The 21,298-nt window shown below is 41.9% G+C and overlaps 1 protein-coding gene across 3 annotated transcripts in view; it reads right to left on the bottom strand.

Moving 5' to 3' along the window:
- LOC125288302 (radixin) overlaps window positions 1–20,696 on the bottom strand; it is a 43,865-nt gene extending 23,169 nt beyond the window's left edge. For 2 of the 3 annotated variants that reach the window (XM_048234538.1, XM_048234540.1), the window contains exons 1-3: window positions 20,432–20,606; window positions 16,068–16,170; window positions 2,845–2,928 (exon numbers count right to left, since the gene is read on the bottom strand). In XM_048234538.1, coding sequence (XP_048090495.1) covers window positions 2,845–2,928; window positions 16,068–16,079 — 96 coding nt within the window. In that variant the 5' untranslated portion in view covers window positions 16,080–16,170; window positions 20,432–20,606. The other variant, XM_048234539.1, reaches the window with a different exon arrangement.
- Between the last annotated feature and the right edge of the window lie 602 nt (window positions 20,697–21,298).

Genomic DNA, 21,298 nt, shown 5'->3' with positions numbered 1-21,298 from the left:
TTATCACCCATATTCATTACAATCTGCTGCCTGCAACTGTCCGGTGAAGACTTGCAATTTAGTCCATGTCATATTGAAAGTGAACACCAAGTGCGCTCAAGTATGGGTTTGTGCACTATTTTGAAATATTTAGGCTATCGGTTGCTTAACTTATGTTCATGACTTGCACGCACATAGGCTATGGCACTGCCACAGGTCTACAATGATGTGTTCATTTAATAGTTTAATCTGACATCAGCAAACTTGCTTCAGACTGTTTGTAGGGCTCTCCTATTTAGCTGTAGCTTTAACGTTAACGTTACAGTGCAACTGTTTTAGGTTGTGTTGCTGCTCTGATTACTCAAAAGCTAATGTGGAACTACAGTAGGCTATCCTACAGTGTTTGCCAAACGTATTTATGAGAAAGTGTCTCAACAGAAAATGCTAAGAAAATTTCTCAGCACACCACCATGATTAAACATAAAAGTCAGAAAATGTATTGCCCTATGCTGCTACTACTTGCCCATTTCATAATGTCTGATGGCCATGCCATTGATTTCACCAATAATGTCCACCAAACACAGATATATAAATAGTCAGACTAATTAGCAGGGCAGGAAACCAAGGCAAATGACAATTTTCACATAGATGCCGATCCAGACAGCTTCACTCCAAAGCCAAAGCCACATCAACTCACACACAACTTCAAGCTAGCATACAATCCAGTAGTAACCAAGCACTGCGGTTTGCAAGCAGCACAAAAACACTTTTTATATAGAAAAAGGGCCAGATTATAAGCATGTATTACAAGTCTATGTTATCAAATAAACATGAAAAAAATAAAATAAAAAACTTACCAATTCCTGCATAGGCTACTGACCAGCGGTACGAGCAGAGCTAGCTGACATTATATATCTTGCTAACATGTAGTCCAGGGCTCTACACTAACATTTTTTTTCAGGAGCACTTGTGCGCCCAAGTTAAAAAATTTAGGAGCACAGACAAAAATTTGGGAGCACAGTCAGTTCTGTACTTAACTTACACATAATCTAACATTATACTGCAGCTAACAGATAAACATGCCAGTGCACCAATTGCGAATATTAAGAATGACTGACAACATTTAGGCTACAGGAAACAGGATTTTAAAGATCAGTGCCTACTTTATTTTCCATTTTCCTACATTTTATTAATGTAAAATAATCTAATACATTGCCATATTTGCATTTAGCCTGTATATCAGGTATCCTGCCAAATGTAGGCTAATTTATTTATTTGTGAATCCATCTATAGCTAATCCAAATATGCCCATGGTGACCTATCTGACTGCATACTGCCTAATAAGACTACTACTACTAAAACAGTCCATTTTCTCTTCCACAAAACCCAACATAGGCTAATCAAGGATATATGTTTTATACTTTTAGTTTTTATTTGAAATATCTGCATTGATGGGGGCAGTAGGCAAACGTTAGGCCTACTTTCGTTTTGCACTTCAGCTTGTATTCGGTGTAAACAAACATACATGCGTGGAAGCCTGGAGTTGTCAGTAGCGTTCTACCTTTGAATAAAATGGGAGTATTACGGGGAGGGTACTTTTGTGCGGGTTCGTTTTGCTACAGCTATATTTTGCATATTGCAGCCAATCGTCAACTGGGCTAAAAGGCATGTTAGGTTACCTTTCCTTCTCTCACTGCATTCTCAGAATCTCATCCTGTTCCTCTTATATCCAATGAATTCGATTGGATAGAAGAACTAATTTCTTCAATCTTTGCATCTTGGCTGGCTAGTCTAACTTTCCCCTTTTTTCTGCGCTCTCTTGAATTTGATAGAAGCGACTACTAGCGAAGTCACAGCGAAACTGCTAGCGTTGATGGGAGGTGTAGTTTTTATGCTGCATTAGCGACGTGATTCTATGGTTTGCACCAGTAATGTTTTCGATGTTGCGGTGTATTTTGTAGACAAACATTGACATGGTTAGAAGTCATTAGCACCAGTCGCCTAAAATTTTTTTGCACTCGCACGGCATCATTTTTACTCGCATGTGCAAGTGAAATGGGTGCACTGTAGAGCCCTGATGTAGTCCAGTGGACACTAACTTTACATGATATAATTTTGCTTAATGAAGGCTTATCAATATATATTTTTTAAACAAAAAAGGTCAATATACTGTCCATAGCTATAACCAAAGCCATGTCAGTGTGACATGTACCTTTCCAGTGAATGTCAGTCTGACTGACAGAAGATGCTCACAAAGTTCCTCAAGTCAAATAGATAGCGTCAAAATTCGTGATGAACGGTTCCGGGTATTCTTTTCGAACATTGCAGGCCCAACTGCAGTCAGACCTGCCTTCCTCACCATAATAGGTCGATTTGATTGGCTAACCAGTCAGATGTAGCCATCAATCAACCCGAATCCAAACATTTGATTTCTAATGGTTGCTTAGGTACTGAAAACGCAGTGATTCCTTGTGAAGGCCTGATGCGGGCTTTAAAAAGGGAAGACATGCGATTGGATAAAATGTATCGCACGCCCTCACTATTTGTTCACACAATCTGTCAATCAAATATAGCGGGCAGCGGTAGGATATGGTAGTAGCCTAGTCAAGAACGATCGGAAAGGAGAAGAAGAAGCGAATAATAAATGGTAGAGTAAAATGTTATTAAAGGACACCATTCAGCCTTCAGAGAAGGCCTTGAAGGCCCTGACGTTCCGCCACTGCAGTGAACCCTGAATCATCCTGTGCACGTGCATGGCGTAAACCTGATGCTCGATCAACAGCTGCTACTCCTTGGATTGCTCAGGCCTTCCACCAAGAAAGCAACCTAAGATGACTCTCCCTCACCCACTTCCTGGGAACCTACCTGATCAAAGAGCTGTTTGCCTGTGGTGTTTGGCTGGATGGCAAACTCCAGCTCCGCATCCATCGTAGTAACCCTGACATTGATCTGTCAAAGAGAGGGGGTAGGGGAGGGGAGGCAGAGAAGCAGAGATAGTATTATATTAGCCACAAACCTAAACACATGTCTAGCTATTGCATAACAGACATGACCAAGCACGGACAAAAAGTCAAAGCTTTCAGTTCAACAGTGGGAAGGCTTTTTTCCTCCACACTCAAAACGCTGTTTTAATGGTTCCGATCAATGGTCTAATTAATGGCCTTTAACCATAATTAAGAAAATTGACACTCTCCATCAAAGATCTTGTAAAAAAAAAACAAAAAACAAATTTAAACCTCTTCCTGGAAAACCAAACCTGCAAACATGCAGATGCATACGGGAAAAAACAATATTTCAATAAGAACCATTAATAACTACAAAACCCAATGACAGATTTCAACTTCAAAAAGCAAAAGCTCAGAGTATAGCTCCAAGTTTTAAAACCCAAGAAACATCAAGGATTGACAGCATAAAAGTTTAATGCTCTGAAAAAAAAAAAAAAAAAAAAACCTGTGGTTTCAGCATTCCTCTGTTTTTGTATGTGTTTGGTAATGCGGCAAACTCTGATGTGAACCCCACCGCTGTAGGGCTTTGTACTTTTTGGCTGCGGTGACCGTGCCGGTGTGGATGACACTGCGTCACCTGACGCCGCGAGCAGACTCCACACTAATCCGCATTGCTGTGATGGAGCCCTGCAGAGCCAGAGATGTGTGCCAAGAGGGAGAGTCCACGGGTGACTGAATAATGCACCCTTGCATTCCTCTCAGGCAATGGACTGCCGGCCAGCCACCTGATATATAGATAAAGGAAGAGAGAGAGTTCTGCACTCTCTGGGCAGACAAACAAAAATCTTTTTGTGTGGGGTGTGTGTGCACGTGTGTACAGGTGTGTGTGTGTGTTGTGTGTGTGTGTGTAAATTGTGTATGGATGCATCCATGTTTATATGTTAGGGTATGTTAAGAGCCTTTCCCAGATAGGCTACTTTCAAGTACACCAGGGGCAATGAGGTAGGGAAGTTTGTGAAGGAAAAAGGAGAGGAGGTGGAACAAGGACAGTCAGAGAAAGCCAGAAGACAAAGCAGACATACACAATTATGCGCAGGAGTGGGAAGAGAAAGAGCATGTCAAACACAGTGTAGTGTGTGTCACATTCGCTTCCAAATGAGTGAGCCAGAGACCACTTTCAGGCCTTTCGTTTCTCTCAAAGGGCAAGTGCTCAACTTCCAGGCACAAATCCAATCTCTTCCTCACCCTCTCCCTCTGCTGAGGCGGAGCAGCTGCAGAGACTCAACCATTGGATGCAGCTCTGCTCAGAACTGGCACTGTGCACATGGCGCACACACACACACACACACACACACACAGTGTGTGCAACAGACCAATGGGTACACTTAAGCTTGTTCCGTGCCACCACAGACACTTAAACCACAGATAATTCATACCATCCACAGATTACTACATGGAATCTAGGCAGCACAGACACAAAGAAAACACAGAGTTGGGCCTTAATCCTGACCCGGAGATGACATGAATGCCACACACACACACACACACAACTTTAAAATCCCTCAATTAACTAAATCTTATGTAACTCAAAGGTGTGCACACACACACACACACACACACGTACGTCAGGGTGCAATGCTAAAAGGCACGCATGCTCTCTTGGTATCTCCATCTCTCTCGCTCTCCCCCTCACAGACACACACTCACACTGTGAAGAAAGTTGATCCCAGCAGCTGGTGTTGGCGTGTAGAGTTTCATCTGTGTGCTTCTGTGCCCCAGTCTCCTGTATCCAGGCCCGCTTTCCTTTCCCCTTTCTCTACCGCGGTCATTAATTACTCATGAAACCTGCACAACGCATCCTACATTCTCCCTCTTTTTGGTCCCACTCCCTGCTTCGTTCCTGAGGGCCTATTTCAGTTCACCGCTTTCTCGGTGACATAAAACATAAGACCCTTTTGCTACTGAAATCTTCTTTGCAAGCTGCAAAACAGAACAGGCAGAACAACATTTGCAGCCGCTCCAGGATTTTCTCCCCTCTCTTTGACTGCGTGCTAGTGTCACTACTGCGTGCATAAGCGAGGCTTCGACTCTAAAATATGCAACATGTCAGTATCTCTGATAAACCCTGACAGTGTGCTATCGGGGGAAAGCATACGAATAATTTCAAATATTCAAACAACTGACAATGTTAACTGTGAATTCGGTAGTCTGCCTTGTGTCGGCTACACACGGAATTACATAACATAAAACAGAACAAAGAAAAGCAGGTCCACTGTTTATTGTGATTGTTACACTAACTTAATTACACTTAACAGGGACGTGGCAACATAACTTACCACGACAGGACCAAGTGTCAAAATTTCGGTGTCCGCCACTCTAGTTCATCCAAAATAAACCAGAAAAGGGACTCAAAGTGCTAAATACCGGAATTATCCTTTAAATAGAAAGTCGAATAGAATTAATACTGCTGTAGTAGAGTCTCAACCGGTTAACTGGATTTACTCAAGTAGCCGTGCAGACCCCTAGTGTGTTATCGTCCAGCAAGCAAGAGTGAGAGAATAATGTATCCAAGTATATATACTCTTTTGATCCCGTGAGGGAAATTTAGTCTCTGCATTTATCCCAATCCGTGAATTAGTGAAACACACTCAGCACACAGTGAACACACAGTGAGGTGAAGCACACACTAATCCCGACGCAGTGAGCTGCCTGCTACAGCAGCGCTCGGGGAGCAGTGAGGGGTTAGGTGCCTTGCTCAAGGGCATTTCAGCCGTTCCTACTAGTCGGGGTTCGAACCGGCAACCCTCCGGTTACAAGTCCGAAGCGCTAACCATAAGCGCTAACGAAGGGCCATGGCTGCCCCTGAGAATGAAAGCGACAAAAGAAAGCATGAGGAGAGAATCATTAACATGTCCAAACAGAAGGTTGGATGCGGTAACTGGTGGTTCCATTAATGAGCTCCTCCATTTTAACATGCTCAGGTTCCTCTCAACTTGTATTGGCCTGTGTGTTGCAGTCATCCATAAATAGACCTCTCCTTTACTTACAAGTCTTAATACTTGGGTAGAGTTTCTAAATGCTCATTGACCTCACCTTTGTGGTTCAGTTAAGGTTGTAGAAAAACCCAAGGATGAGAAATTCCTCCCCATATACCTTTTCAATCGCCACTGAGGCACTATTAATACAAACATCACAATATAAATGCCTTTCAATCATCTGGCAATCCAAATAGCTAGTCTATTTTAACACATTTGTTCAAAACAAAGTGCCACTCATGTTTAAATTAGGCAAAAAAACACAACACAAATACAAGGGCACTGAATTATGTTCACTGACTGTAGAGTGGCATTGTTTGCCATGCCTTTAAGTACCAGTGTTCGTATATGAGCACAGGAAAACCGATGCTGGTATCAGTGCATCCCTAGTCTTAACTGCATCATAGACTACCACTAGGGGTATGACGAGATCTCGTGCCTTCGATGTTTTGTTGTTTAAGAGCGATCATGTAGGTTAGCATTCCAAGTCACAGAATAGTAACTAATGCGTTAGCTTATGGCTAATGTATATGAGAAATACCATAGAGATGCTAACAGTTAGCATAATCGATAAGTAGATATTTAGAGCAAACTTCAGTACATTTACAAAAGGGTTACATAAGAAGAGTTATTTGTTTACAACTGACTAATAAAATACTCAAAGGCTAATGTTTTCTCTCCATATAATACTGTGTAGAAAAAAACGTGACTGTTTAACTCATCAGTGGCACTTGAACGAAGTAGCCACACAAACCAAACATTAGGTGTGTGTGTGACAACGTGGACCCACTAGTGATCATGTGCCTTGTTTTGCTGCAGTCAGGGGCTTCTCTTGCATACACCTCCTGGACTTGGAAAAAAAACTTTTTTGGATGGGGTCAATTTCCTATGTCCCCGAGGCCAGGGAGCACTGACCAGCTGCTATTCTGGCATACTGGAGAAGTGGTGATGTCACTGACTGACAATCAGTCAACCCAGGTTCGATTCCCACCATTGCAAGTCAATCTTGCTTTGGATAAAATTGTCTGCTAAATATCAGTCGACTCTCTACCTTTATCCGGTAGGATAAGAGACACTATACAAATGCTTACACAAAAACCTCTGTAATGCTTTCCCTATGAGCGACTGATCTTAGGTATGCCCAGACCCCAGGTACGCCATGCACTAGACCCGTTACAGTTTGCATACCAGAAGAAAGTGGGCGTGGACGATGCCATCACTTATCTTTTACACAGGACACATTCTCACCTAGACAAGCGGGAAAAGTGCTGTCAGAATCATGTTCTTTGATTTCTCAAGAGCTTTTAACACCATCCAACCCCTCAGACTGGGAGACAAGGTCTTGCAGATGGGTGTGGACGCTCACCTGGTAACCTGGATTACAGATTACCTGACCGAGCGACCACAGTTCGTCAGACTGAAGAACTGCCTCTCTGACACTGTGATCAGCAGCACCGGAGCGCCACAGGGAACTGTGCTCTCTCCAGTCCCGTTCACCCTGTACACATCTGACTTCTGCTACAACACAGAGTCATGCCACATGCAGAAGTTTTCTGATGATACTGCAATTGTGGGGTGTATCAGGGACAAGCAAGAGGAGGAGTACAGGAGCCTACAGGAGGACTTTGTGCAGTGGTGCAAACTCAATCACCTTCAACTAAACACTTCAAAGACCAAGAAGATGGTGGTGGATTTCCGCAGGTCTAAGCCCGCTCTGCTACCAGTCTCCATTGATGGGGTCAATGTGGAGGTGGTAAGCAACTACAAGTATCTGGGTCTCCACCTGGACAATAAACTGGACTGGTCAGCCAACACTGATGCACTCTACAAGAAAGGACAGAGCAGGCTGTACTTCCTGAGGAGGCTGCGGTCCTTCAATGTGTGCAGCAAGCTCCTCAGGATGTTCTATCAGTCTGTTGTGGCCAGCCCTCTTCTATGCAGTGGTATGCTGGGAGGAAGCACAAAGAAGAAGGATGCTGGGCGACTTGACAGGCTGGTAAGGAAGGCTGGCTCTGTAGTGGGAGCTGAACTGGAGTGCATCACTTCAATATCTGACAAAAGGACCCTAAACAAACTGATCAACATCTTGGACAATGAATGTCATCCGCTCTACAGCACTATCAAAAACCAAAAGAGCTTGATCAGCTGGAGACTTCGCTCACTGCCATGCACAACTGAAAGGCTGAGGAAGTCATTTGTTCCTAGGGCCATTGAACTGTTCAATGCCTCACTAAAGGGAAGAGGAGAGATAGACTTCTCTGCTTAGTCTGTCTGCCTCTCCACCCTCTCCATGTTTGAGTACTGACTGCCCACTACTGCTTTACTACTGTACACAGCCTAATGTTTTCACTACTGTTTTACTGCTACACTGTTTTTCATGCTATATTAGCACACATGATCAATGGCTGCGGTCAGGCTTCTGCTACAATACTGAATGAATGAATGGCTATAACCCTATTACCTCAACCTGTTCTTGCACTGAAATAGTTTTTTTTTTTTTTTTATTATTATTTTACCTTGTCTACCATAGACTTTACTCTCCTATTTGTCCATTTTATTTATGCTGGTCTCTAGACCACTGTTGGACTAATGTTGGACTACTTTTTGCACCTTCACCATGACACTCACTCTCTTGAGCACCTTGCCATGCACACATAACTAAGGACTATGGTTGGACTACTGTTTGCACCTTCACCATGACACTCACTCCCTTTAGCACCTTACCAGTCCCGGCCCTGTCACTACAAGCGTCTTATGCTTGATCACCCTCAAGCACATTGGACTTTCTTAATTTAATTTATATAGTGTATTTAGTATTTAGTTTTGTTAGTTTTCTTATCTTTCTTATCTTCTACTGTCTTTATTGTACAGTGGAGTTTAGTTATATGTTTATTAGGGGTGTGAATCTCTTATGTAAAAGACGATACGATTCGCATCTAGATATATGGGCACGATTCGATACAAGAAAAGATACATGTTTATAAAAAATTCAGTACGATTCGATGCGATGCGATTCGATGCAATTCGATGCAGTTCAAGAATGGAAAGCATTCTGAAAGATTTTTTATAATTTGCTCAAGGTGCACATTAATTTTATATCATCAATTACCATGGTCATGGTTGTCAATTAGGCAACAAAATGTGTGAATATGATCATCTAAACTGAGGTTTGTTTCATATACTGTATTGAAATGAAAAAAAGAATAGTCTAAATTTCAGTCAAGCACAGCAGCCAAATACAACATAAAATAGATTTTATAGACTTTACAGATTTTATAGAGTTATATCTGATTGTTTTCATGGAGCTGTAGCCTTGTTGAGGTAAGACAATACCGAAATAAAATAAAACGGTGCTTAAGACACTCTTGGCCTTTTCTCATATAGGCCTAGTCTACCCTACAAGAATAAAATAGGCCTACAAATCAATGAACTCTCTGGGCTTATTTTGTTCCAACAGTAGACCTAATGCAGAAACCTAAAATGCCACAAGTCTGAGTGAATATGAACAAAATCATCGGCTAATAATTTATGCATCGTTTTAGCAGCAAGGGCCAAATTATTATATAACATTAAGGAAATCCCTTCATCAAAGGTAAGGCTACTCTACAGACTATCGTTGCTGTTTAGGAATGTTCTTAGTGCTTAATTTCGCGATGGATTTCGAAAAACAAAAGCCGACCGAGTGCAAGTTGTCACATGGTTAAGTTGCAATAGATGTATGGGTAATGAGGTCATTTGACAACTTTGGGCAATGAATGTAACCAAAAACGAACTGCATTACCCACAATTCCGTGCCACGTAGAGTTTCAAAACCGGAAGTGGGATGAGCGCTGCTTGGGAACGTAAAATGAGTCTGAGCGAGCAGAAAGGTTGTGCACCGATTCATAACAAGTAAATCGATACAACGACTGGTTCATTTCAGTTTTTTCCGATACTGGGCTTCACGTATCGATGTAGCCGTATCTTACACGTTAAAAACGGATACCGATACGTATCGGTTAATCTTTACACCCCTAATGTTTATACTTATGTTTACCATTTGCATGCAAGTGCATGTTGTGTGTGATGTCTGTGTGCTACTGAGACCCTTGAATTTCCCCTTGGGGATCAATAAAGTATCTATCTATCGATCTTTTTAACTCGCTTGTTTTTCCTCAATGATGCAGATGATGTTGTAAAAGGCTTGCCCATTGGTCACTGATGGGTGGTATGAAGCCTAACGTTAGTGCATGTAGAGTAGGACCTCACTGGCCTTATAGTTAACCTTTACCCCAGACAGCAGATGTCTCATCCTCAGTGTAGCCGTACGCCTAAGTAAACACACCACGTGTGGGCCTGTAAGCTGTGTAGTGAGAGTTTGTGTGTGCGTGTGCATGTGTGTGTGATATTTCCTGTAAGGAGTATAATGTAGGGTGTAAAGTGCAACATTATCAATTTTACTTCAAGCAAAACTGAACAGAATGCTTGTAGATACATACTTTATTGATCCCCAAGGGGAAATTCAAGGAGCTTACATATGAGTTTACATATTTTTGTTTACTTATGAAGATTAGTGACTACTTTGCCACAATAGGCAAACAACTCGTAAATGGTATTTCCTCTACATATTTGTGGTGTTGTGTTTATTTATGTTTGTTATGGGCGGAGTGAGTCACAGTCAAAACCCCACCGTCACCCTGAACTGATGGAGTGTGGCTGGGGGAAAAAAAGCTCTCCTTTCCTCAATCTCTTCCGTCCACCAAAAGGCTAGGTGTGGAGAGCCGCGGGGGAAGGGAAGGCCAATAAATAGGGACATGAGAACAAGCTTAGATCTGCACTTTTCAGACGCTCCTCTTTCCAGGAACACAATGAGCCAGCAGAAACTGTGACAATCACAGAGGGCCCTAAAAAAGATCAAAATCAAGTACTGCTGCACTCCGGACAACACCGTCTTGGTTGTGATCCAGAGACTATTAAGGTTCACAAAAACAAGCGAACGATTAAGTGAGATTAGCGTGTCCATGTGTGGCGAGTGCGCTTTCTGTGTGCGTGCGCATACGTGTCTTAACATATGCACTTGCACAATTGAGTTCTGTATGAGAGCTTTTTGAGCATGTGTTGAATGAGTGCAAATTCACATGGGATAATGCAGTTCTGCATGCACTCGAGTGCCAGGTTACTGCATGCTACATGAGCAGCACTCAAACATGGTTGTACACTGCTGTGTGTACGGACACACTTGAGTAGCAGTGTTTGTTGATGAGGGCATGTGTATTGAGCTAAGGTCAAATAGGGTCTGGGAAAAAAGAAACAAGCAATTAAAATGCAAAACTCTAATGTGTGATTGTCTATTACAGAGCAAGCTACAAACCATTGTAGGAAATTAACGGAGTATTCTTGCAGTGGTGTGGCATACCTGCTCCAGTTCCCACTGCACATGTGATTCTTCAACTGAATTGGTGGGGCATGTATAATTTTAGCCTGTTCGCCCGACATCCCTCAGGGGAGAGACATGCAAGATGTTTGCAAGTAAGGAAGAGGAAAAATGGTGTTACAGTGAATGTGCACGTGTAGACTGGAGGGTAGGACAGGCTAAGTAAGAGGACAGAGTTTGTGTGATCTTTGCATACTGGCTTGCTGGACCTAGAGTTAGTGTAGTAACCTCTTTGGCCTTGTTCCTACTACAAGCACATTTAAACAAACAAAATTGCTTAATCTGGATTCAACAGTGAAGTGGCAAAAAGCTACTACTACACGTACCTGCCAAACCTGAGCCAAGTGCTAAAATTAACCCATGAATTAAGCAGTAGGCAAAAGAAAGATTAGGCCTCTAAACAAGGGGAAAGTTATCAGCACAATGCTGACCTGAGAGTAAAGGGCAGGGCCATGATGAACAAATTGCAACTGAGCATCTAAGGAGTAGGCTTCACTCTCTGTGCTGAATGGTTAACTTCTGGAGTCAGAGGCACGGTCCGTTTAGTTTAGTTAAGCTTACTATGTCTAGTCAAGTGTGGCAAAGTGTCACGTTTTGCACGTAAGAAACATCCTAATTTTTTCAGTCAAGATAAAAGACTGAAGTAGGAGTTGTGAAACGGCAAGTGTGTTTGTTTTCCCCCTGCATCCTTGTGTTTTTGGGCTTCACAGACACTCTTTAATTAAATGTGCAGCTGTTTGTTGGTAAGCCGTTTAACAGGGGCTTTGTTGGGAGATCTCAGACAGACCAACCCTGCCCCCAACATGTCCTAATCCTCCAACAGGGCTAAGGGCAGCTACCCTATCTGGCTCATTAACCAGAGCTCCCTCCTTCTTTCAAATGCTTGTTGCAAGACACAAACGGTAGGCTACATCATGTTGCACTGATACCAAAAATACGTAGCCTATCTTCAGGCCTACAGACAGAAATAGAGGCAGACACAGACAGGTCTTTTAGTAGTTTGTTGCTTGACTGACACACACACACAGGCCAAGGCTTTTTGTATCACATTCAAATTTTACCTCAGCAGCAGAGTCAGGATGTCAGCAGTTTGGCTGAGTAAACTGGTTTCAAAATTGATGACAGCCATTCAGTTATTCTATCAATTACCGGGCAGCTCACCCACTCATTTCTAAGAGGAAATGCTTACCGTAACCAACAGTCATTTCATTAAAGTTATGTCATCCTATGTACTCATTTATACTGGCCCAACACCCCTTCACACACTGCCAATGCATTTAAAGAAATGTCAGTCATTTAAACTCAAAGGACACACACATATAACTGGTAAAGGTTTGAAAGCTACATTTTACAAATAAATACACAGAAACACACACTCTTTCTTCCATTCCTTCACAGGATGCTGCTGCGCCCCTCAAGTTTATAGGGGGCCCTGTCGCTCACACAGTGCCACATACACACTCCACCTCCTTCTGTGCAAACAAAAACAGACACGCGCGAGGATGCCTGCGGGGCCTCTTCCTGTGGGGGGCCTTTGGATCACACCCCCCAAACACACACACAGAGCCAGAGTAAGAGCAAGCAGGCGGCAGGGTGACAGGCTGTTCCGCTGTCCACTGAATAAAGCAACACATTCAGAATTGGCCAAAGAGAGCCCTGTGCAACGGAGCAGAATAGATTCACAAATGCCAGAGACGCATGCACACACATGATGTGCAATTCATTTCACACCAGGCACTGCATGTCATAAGTAGGGGTGTAACGGTTCATGTATTCGTATTGAACCGAAAAGGTACGGGTGTCACGGTTCGGTGCATGAATTTACATGGAGAATACACGGTATAAAAAGACATAAAACTTGTGTGCGGATTAATTAATGTAATGCACAATTACTGTTAAGTACGAGAGTTACGAGAGTTCTTTAGCGACACCCAACGCTAATCCGTAGCCTTGTTGGTCGAGTCAGTCAGTCAGAGTTAGCAGCACTAAGCGAGTGGTGGCGAGTTAGCGAGTTGTTAGCGAGTGGTGGCGAGAGAATCCGCTGGTCTCTTTAAGATCGCAAGTTTGAGAACTTCAGTTACAGTAGAACAGGCGAGAGAGTGGTGGATAAGATGAAACTGTGTGTCGGCGTTGTTCAGCAGTTGTTGGGTATGTGAGTGGAGATATATCGAACATGCTACACATATACGAAACCATCACCCAGATAGGCTACCAATCACTGAAACGAGGGGGGACTTCCCCTGCGCTTCACCAGCCTTTGGATACACATACAAATAGGGCCAAAACCTATGGCCTTAAATTAAATGATTTTGTAATGACAGAAAGCTATGCAAATTGTGTGGTAATTACCTTTATGTTAGGGTAACTTATAACTTCTCACATGAGGAGCTGGTAGTGTTAAGTGCATAGACAGTAAAAGAAAGTGTCAACGCTAACCAGGCTAATAAACAAACCATGCTACGGTGAGTTAATGTCGAAGGGCACAGTCACGTGACTTCTAGTTGTAGTCTGTTTAGTGTTTATGAAATGAAAGGAGCAATTTCGTTTTTTTAAAAGAAGGCAAAATAGTGTGATATTTTCACAGTTAGTAGATTATTACTGTACACACACTGAAAAATATTGAGGCAAATTGTAGACCCTTCCATATACAACTAAACACGGATGTTGAAGGTCTTGCTTAAGTGGATTTTTAAAAATCATTATTCTATGTAATTTGCACTTTCAGAAATAAGAGATGCTGTAGGCCTATTTTCAGTTTTATAGCTGATTGTCTTATTTTGTTTACAAGTTACAGATGGAGTCTGGGTACTTATTGTACTGATTAGCCTAAATCTTACACACTTCAGGCTGTTGCAGATAGCTCAGGGAAGAGACTGTATGACACTAGGTGGTACAGCTTGAGACATGCACAATAAAAAAAATAAAAAAAATTAGCTTTCTGCATTTTTGTTTTGCTTTTCCCTCCATTGTACCGAACTCGTACCGAACTGTGATGTCGAACCGAACCGTGACTTCTGTGTACCGTTATACCCCTAGTCATAAGTCAACTGACCAAACATATGCAACCAGTGCACTAAACTATTATTTCACAGCAAGTTTAACATGTGTAGATCAAAGCATAATCTGGATGTAGATGTGAATCAGTCTGCATCCAGATCATTTTTTAAGATTATTCTTATAAATGACCAGAGATGGAGTTGAAAGGGTCAGTAACACTCCCCTCAGCTACCCACTCCCAATAACTGCTTTGAGAGTAAAGACATTTCCGAAAGATGAATTAATTATTTCAAAGAGCACCTGGTAGGCTTCATACCCTCCTTTTGCCTTTGAAGATCACTTAAAAAAAATGGCACATGGTTAAGAAAATAAAGGCACACTATAGGCATTCTGCACTTATTTTAATGTACGGGGCGGGCCTGTAATATACTTCCTGTTGCAATCAGCCGTCAGACAGAGCAGGCAGTGCAGTAGAGTACAGTGGAGAGTGCTGCAGTTCTCAGTGTCAATCTCTGGATTCGCAAGACAAATGTATAATGATAAATATACAAGTTATCATGTGTGTGGCCATAATTCACTGTAAACAGGCTATCCAATGACACATTCAGATGCTATGATGGCATTACCACACTTTACATAATAGTTGTATCTAATAATAGTTGCTAGTGGGCTTCTAATGTCTACAGCATGACAAGATACTTTCAATCATGGCGCTGTAGTTTTACAGTCTCAAAAGCCTCAAATGGGAGCCAATCATTGTCTGTTTCTTTCAGCCAACTATTCAATGCAATGACAGCAACTCTAGAAAGAGTACTAGGATTAGTATGTCGTTTTGGTGTGGCTGCCTTGGACACATAAACCTTCATTTGGTGCCATGAGAAAGACACAAAAAGATTTCAGAAGAATTGTTGTACAACATGATTCAGGGCAGTTAGACATGCTAGTCATTTCAAAGCCTTCCGTTCAACCCTCTACAGAATGGCACATCTAACTTATCAAGAGACATGGCAATAGCAACCTTTGTTATCAGCTACTATCGGGTCCTTTATCTTAAGGGCTTACGTTATCATTGAGTTATCTCACCATTTTCAATCGCTACAATTGTGTTGGTTTTACCTTTGAGAGTCAATTACCTTAAGGAAAAAATATGCTTTCATTATCATTACCTTAATGTTTCAGTCCCTTTTAGGAAAATTAGATTTTAATGCCTTAACACTCCAGTGCCTAAACCTGAATCAGAGTTTAGGCATGGACATTAACTGATTGCAACAAACAAAGCACATCTGATTGCCGTGGGTGACATGAGAGTGGGAGTATTTCATGGGGAAGAAACAGGCAAGCCCCATCCTGTACAGTCCAATGTGTTCTGCCCTCTGTTGAAGGGGATTACAGCATCAGGAGGCACCGCATACATGTCGTGAAACTCACATGCATGTCCACGTCCATTATGCATGTATTTGTGTGTGCGTTTGTGAGTGAGAGAGGCACACAAACAACTGCGCTTGAGAAAGATACTTGATTTTGAACACTGATGTTCCCCATTTCCAATGTAAAAGCAAACCAGTTTAACACTCCCAACCAATCACTAATCAATCACGGTATTAAGTAAAAAAAAAAAAAAAAAAAAAAACACATTGGATAGACGATTAAGTAAGATTAACCATCTGAACGATAAGAGGAAGGGACATTTGGCCTTACCGGTTTCGGCATCTCTGCCTCCTCGCCTCCCGTCCCCTTATCTCCACAGAAATGAAAGTGTTAGTCGTTTGCCACAGGATAGCACAAGCTCAATGCTGCAGACCTAGAAGAAGACAAACATAGTAATCATAAGAATATCTGAACTGAACAGTCAACACACGCCCACAATGTTAAACATGGCTGAGCTTTACAGTCTTAATGTTATTTTGGTAACATCATAGGAAGATTACATATTCCATGGTTCTGGTTCATAATTCTATTTTTGGAAATAATAGGGTCATGCCCTTTCAGGATTACATAAAAGTCAAATAGGCCATTTTAGAGGTGAGGGGGCCATCATCATGGTGCCAAGTCTAATAACATGCTTATCAGGGCTCGAAATTAACGATGTTCCGACGTTCAGGAGACCATAACAAATGCTTCCGGAACACAATAGAATTATGTCTGGGACAACTCTGGGACAGTAGAAAAAATGGCAAAACAAATTTCAAAATGGGTACTTTTTTCCTAAACTGTTCACATGGGAATCTAAACGTATCTTTCTCATCTGAATACAATTATACAAAATTTGACATGGCGTAACGGGCAGCTGGCAAAAACAGCGTTAGCCAGCTAATCTGTAAAGAAGCCGTTTTGTACACGCAGCCTTACAACACTGTTTACTGCTCTTCTAATCACTGTAGGCTTTTTTGGTACAAATATATTATAAGATATCCAAACGGGATGGGTGCTTGCGTTTCCTTAGGAATCCGCCGTATTGGTAGCCTGGCTAGCGCCACCACTTCTCAATGAGACGTGGTCTGGGAACCAAACGTTCATGTTTTCAAATGCGTATTTGAAAAAAATGCCCAGATCCTCAGGTTTATTCATGGTCTCCAGGATGTCTATCAAATGCAGCATGGGAACACCCGTATTGTGCATAGCTCATCATCGGTAGGCCTAATGGGTCTTGCTTTCCCACCTGTTCTGTTTTCATGACAATTGGTTCCTGGTATCTAGGCCAGGTAAAAATTTGCTTCATGGTCTCCAGGCTGCCTTGCAACTTGACAAAAGCGATGAATCAAATCAAGTCAAAAGTTCTAAGCTATACTTGAGTAAATGTCTAGTGCAACCTCAAAAAAGAGCCAAAAGTGCAATCTCTGAAAATGAGTGTTGTGTGAAACAGCAGATGATTAATGTTAATAAAATGGTGTTTAATAAATTAAGTCTTCAGAACTTACATGGTGGACCAGAATGAGTTAATTAAGTGATGCAAGTTACTGATTATTATGCTGTTCATTATGTAGAATGGGAAAAAACTAAAACTTGAATTTGGGACACTGGTGGTTAAGTCCGGGACAGTGGCAAATAGAATTCGGGACAGCTGCGGGACACTGAGAAAAACAGTTAATTTCTAGCCCTGATGCTAATGATCTTTAGAGGAGGCTCATATCCTACCAACCAACGTCAAACCTTGACCACCAAACATCAACAAATTCAATATTGTTTACAAGGTGTAATAATCTAGGGCTGCACAATTATCTGGAAAAAAAATATCTAATTGTGAGAGATGTAACCATTGCTATTTGATTTGCGATATCATTTTTGAAAGTCAAACTTCAGTTGAGATCAATATTCCAAATTTCGCTTTGACTTCTGATTGGTGAGCATGCCTAGTGCATGAGAAGCACAGCACTCCTGCTAAGTGAGCTTCACTGTCTGTCACACAAGGAGGATGACATGAATATAAAAATCAGATGTGACAAGATTAACCATTGGGGCCGACTCAGAGTTGCAAGCCGCATGATTATTTGCACTGTTATTAGCTAAGATTGAATAATTGTGCAGCCCAAATTTAATCCTTAAAAGTAAGATGATTTTTTTGTGAGCAATTATCAAAGATTCATAGCGATGTGGTGGAACAGGGCTAGGACTGCTCCATTAGCGTACATAGGCGTACATCAGGAAAAATACTTTGAACATGGCCTACAATTAGAGTTAATTAATGCACAGTGCTTAAAACATCAACAACTCCAGCTACTTATGGACAACCGTCATAACTCAAGATTGAGTCTTGGAGAGAATGGGGATTAAAAATGCCAGAAGTGTTCCTGGTCCTGCATCCTGATACTGCTTGGGAAGAACCATGAATTTAAAGAGAACTGGCATGCTCATCATGCTTCAGTGGACAACTAACATGACTCTTAAAAAGAATACATGGTACAGTCAAAGTCCTTTTAGGCAAGTCCCTCCACTCGGCGGCCATAGGGCAATGCTTTTTGGGCACTCGTTGGGCATCCATTTCGGCAGAAATGCGCATGCGCAAGGCTTCACAACACCAGTCTTGCTCCAGCGGCGAGATCACAACACATGATTGGCACGATGTCTTCACCACACACCATATGATTGGCTCAATGTATTCACATGTCGACGTTTTGCCGAGGAAGGGGTGTGATATGTGTAGTAAAGTTACAAACTAGCCCCATGCATTTCTATGGAGGGTTTTTTGAGGGCTGTCTCATTAGAAAGTCTCTGGTACAGTCTCTTCATGCGCCTGCCCCTTATGGAAACAGCCAATCAAATCAGGCCAATCAGCAGTTTCACTTCACCTTCTGATTTGATACTTTACTGCACACAAATTACTCAAGACCATATGGTAGGTACTAGGTAGGTGCAGGTTGAACTGTGCTTCCTGAAAACGGAACTGACACCTGCCTTTCACGTTTTTGCGAGTAAAGCTTTTAGTTCATCAGTGCAAATATAGTTTGTCCTAGCACATGAGAGCACATGACAATGTGAAATGCATGACCAGGACATTAGATCTACTGACTACTTCAATGTCACAAATGCGTTAAGACACAAATATACATCTTCTCATTCAATGGTTTTGTCAAAAAGAAAAAACAGTTCGTATATCTATTTTGAAAGATTTAGATTTTGGATTAGTAGTGTGTCCAAGCGGCTGGCCCTTCTTCCTATACAAGTCTTTTACAGTGTTGATCATCTCGTTTCCTCCTAGTACTGAGCTATACTAAACAATAAACGGGCGATCATCAGAGATACTGCAGCATTACAGTTTACGATACACACGCACATGAGTCAACAGTGTAGCTATCAGCACACCATGAAGTTGTGTAGCATCCATTAACACAACATCAAAATTGGTTGACAGGTTTCTATTCTGCATTTATACGACTGGTCGCGTGGCATGGTACCAAGTTATGCCTAGTGTTACAATCTTTGACCCATTAATATGATTCCCCACTCTCTAAAAATATAAGAAACAACTTCAGCAACGTTAAAATCACCATGTCTCTGCTTCGTAGCAGTGACCCGTCCCACATCAGGTCGTGAAAGCAATGTAGCGTTGCAAAGCTCTCTCGGACTAAAATAGCCTCTACGTCTACGCACCCAATATGGATTGCTTTTGCACCATCGTTGAAAAGAGCAATACGTTTCGCTCATTATGTAATTTATCATATCTTCAATTGGAGAATGTTAACGTGAGCTGAATAGGGTAACGTTAACGTGTGTTGCCGCAGGAGCCGACGTCAGAGTAACGTTAGCTACACAAGGCCATGTTGCTATGCTTACTATCACATATCATATTAACCATTAATTTCCCTCAAGGCCCAGAGTAACACACCAACTGTAACTGTGCAGGATGATCTATTAACGTTATATGTCGCGTGTCCATAACGTATAACAATCGGTTAACATTGAGGTGCAATATCGAGCTCCTATTAACATTTCAGTTAACTTTGGATACGTGTTTAAACAAGCTAAGTTAAATATTCCACGTTACATATCAACGCGAGCTAGCACGCTAACTGCATAGCTACGACTGTAAACGTTGGTGAAACTAGCCACATGGAATTCCGCAAACTTTATCTTGACGCACCGTATCTATGCTAGCACTAAACAATTAGCTTCTTTTGTACTCTTGTAATTTCACTGACCTAGTGCACATTTCCATATGTATTAACAAATCCTGATTATAACTTCTGGCAATAAAGTTAACATTGGATCCAAAAATAAAACAAGAGTTTTGATGAACCACAAATGAGCCTGCTGCCGCTATTATTATTTTTTTCATTGCAAACCTGACGCTACCGCGCATTCAAGTCCCGCTTGTTGGAAAGAAACGTTACGTTGCCGCTAGCTCCAGTAGGCTAGTTCTAACCTGGCTGTTAATACGATTTCGTTATTCAACCATGAGATTAAAAAGGCATCTACACCAACGTTACTGTATGAAGGGCAATAGCTATACGGACTAAATACAAACGGACTGAAAACCCGCTAACGTTAACGTAAATAATACCGTTAGGTAACGTTAAGTGCCTAACATCCAAACCCTGAGAAGCCACTTGAAAGATAAAACTCACCTTGTTGGAAGGACTGCTTGTTCTAACAGATAATAAATTCCCTAGGTCCACTCTGTCATTTAAGTATCTTTTTTATTCAGGACACATAAACATTCAGTAGGCTACAATAGTTTTAAAACGACCACTGTCGTACGCCTCCACGCTGAAATAACGGCAAGGACCAAACTGAAGAAGACCTCACCTAACTTGATAGTATCCACGGCAAGGAAAGCTTGTGAGGTAACCAATATGGCCGTCGTCATGGGAGTCAAAATGAGGCGTGGTTCAATTGATTGATGAGAAGGGGGTATGAGCGCGCCCCACTGTGATAATGTCTTGAATAAGTTGACGAATTAAGTACAATAAATAAATAAATAAATAACCTCTAGTCTACACATTGAATGTTTGCTTATGCTGGCTATCATGATTCATGTGAGGTTTAGGCCTATGAACTCGAATCAATTTAGACTGACAATTCCCTCAGTGGTTCATGGTAGCCTAGTTCATGACGAAGAAATAGGTTTGGTCATCTACTAAAACATCAGGATGGGGGTGTGTGCTAGCTTTTAACTTCCTGAAGTCCACAATGAGCACTTTGGTCTTCTTGGTTTTAGGAGCTGTGTTGTAGGAGCTATGTGCTGGACCTCCCTGTAGACCGTCTCATTGTTGCTGATAAGACCCATCACCTAGTGTCATCGGCAAACTTGACAATGGAGTAAAGGAGAGGGCTCAGCACATAGAGCCCTGTGGTACACCGGTGTTCAGGGTGAGGGTTAAGAGGTGTGGTTATCTAACCTAACAGACTGTGTCTACTAGTTAGGAAGTCCAGAATCCAGAAGGAGATATTGATGCCCAGTTCACTGAGTTTGGTGATTAGTTTGGAGGGGA

The sequence above is a fragment of the Alosa alosa genome, chromosome 23 (assembly GCF_017589495.1).
Source record: "Alosa alosa isolate M-15738 ecotype Scorff River chromosome 23, AALO_Geno_1.1, whole genome shotgun sequence".
Taxonomy (NCBI): domain Eukaryota; kingdom Metazoa; phylum Chordata; class Actinopteri; order Clupeiformes; family Clupeidae; genus Alosa; species Alosa alosa.
The sequence above is the reverse complement of the archived record's forward strand: the minus strand, read 5'-3'. Positions and strand labels throughout refer to the sequence as shown.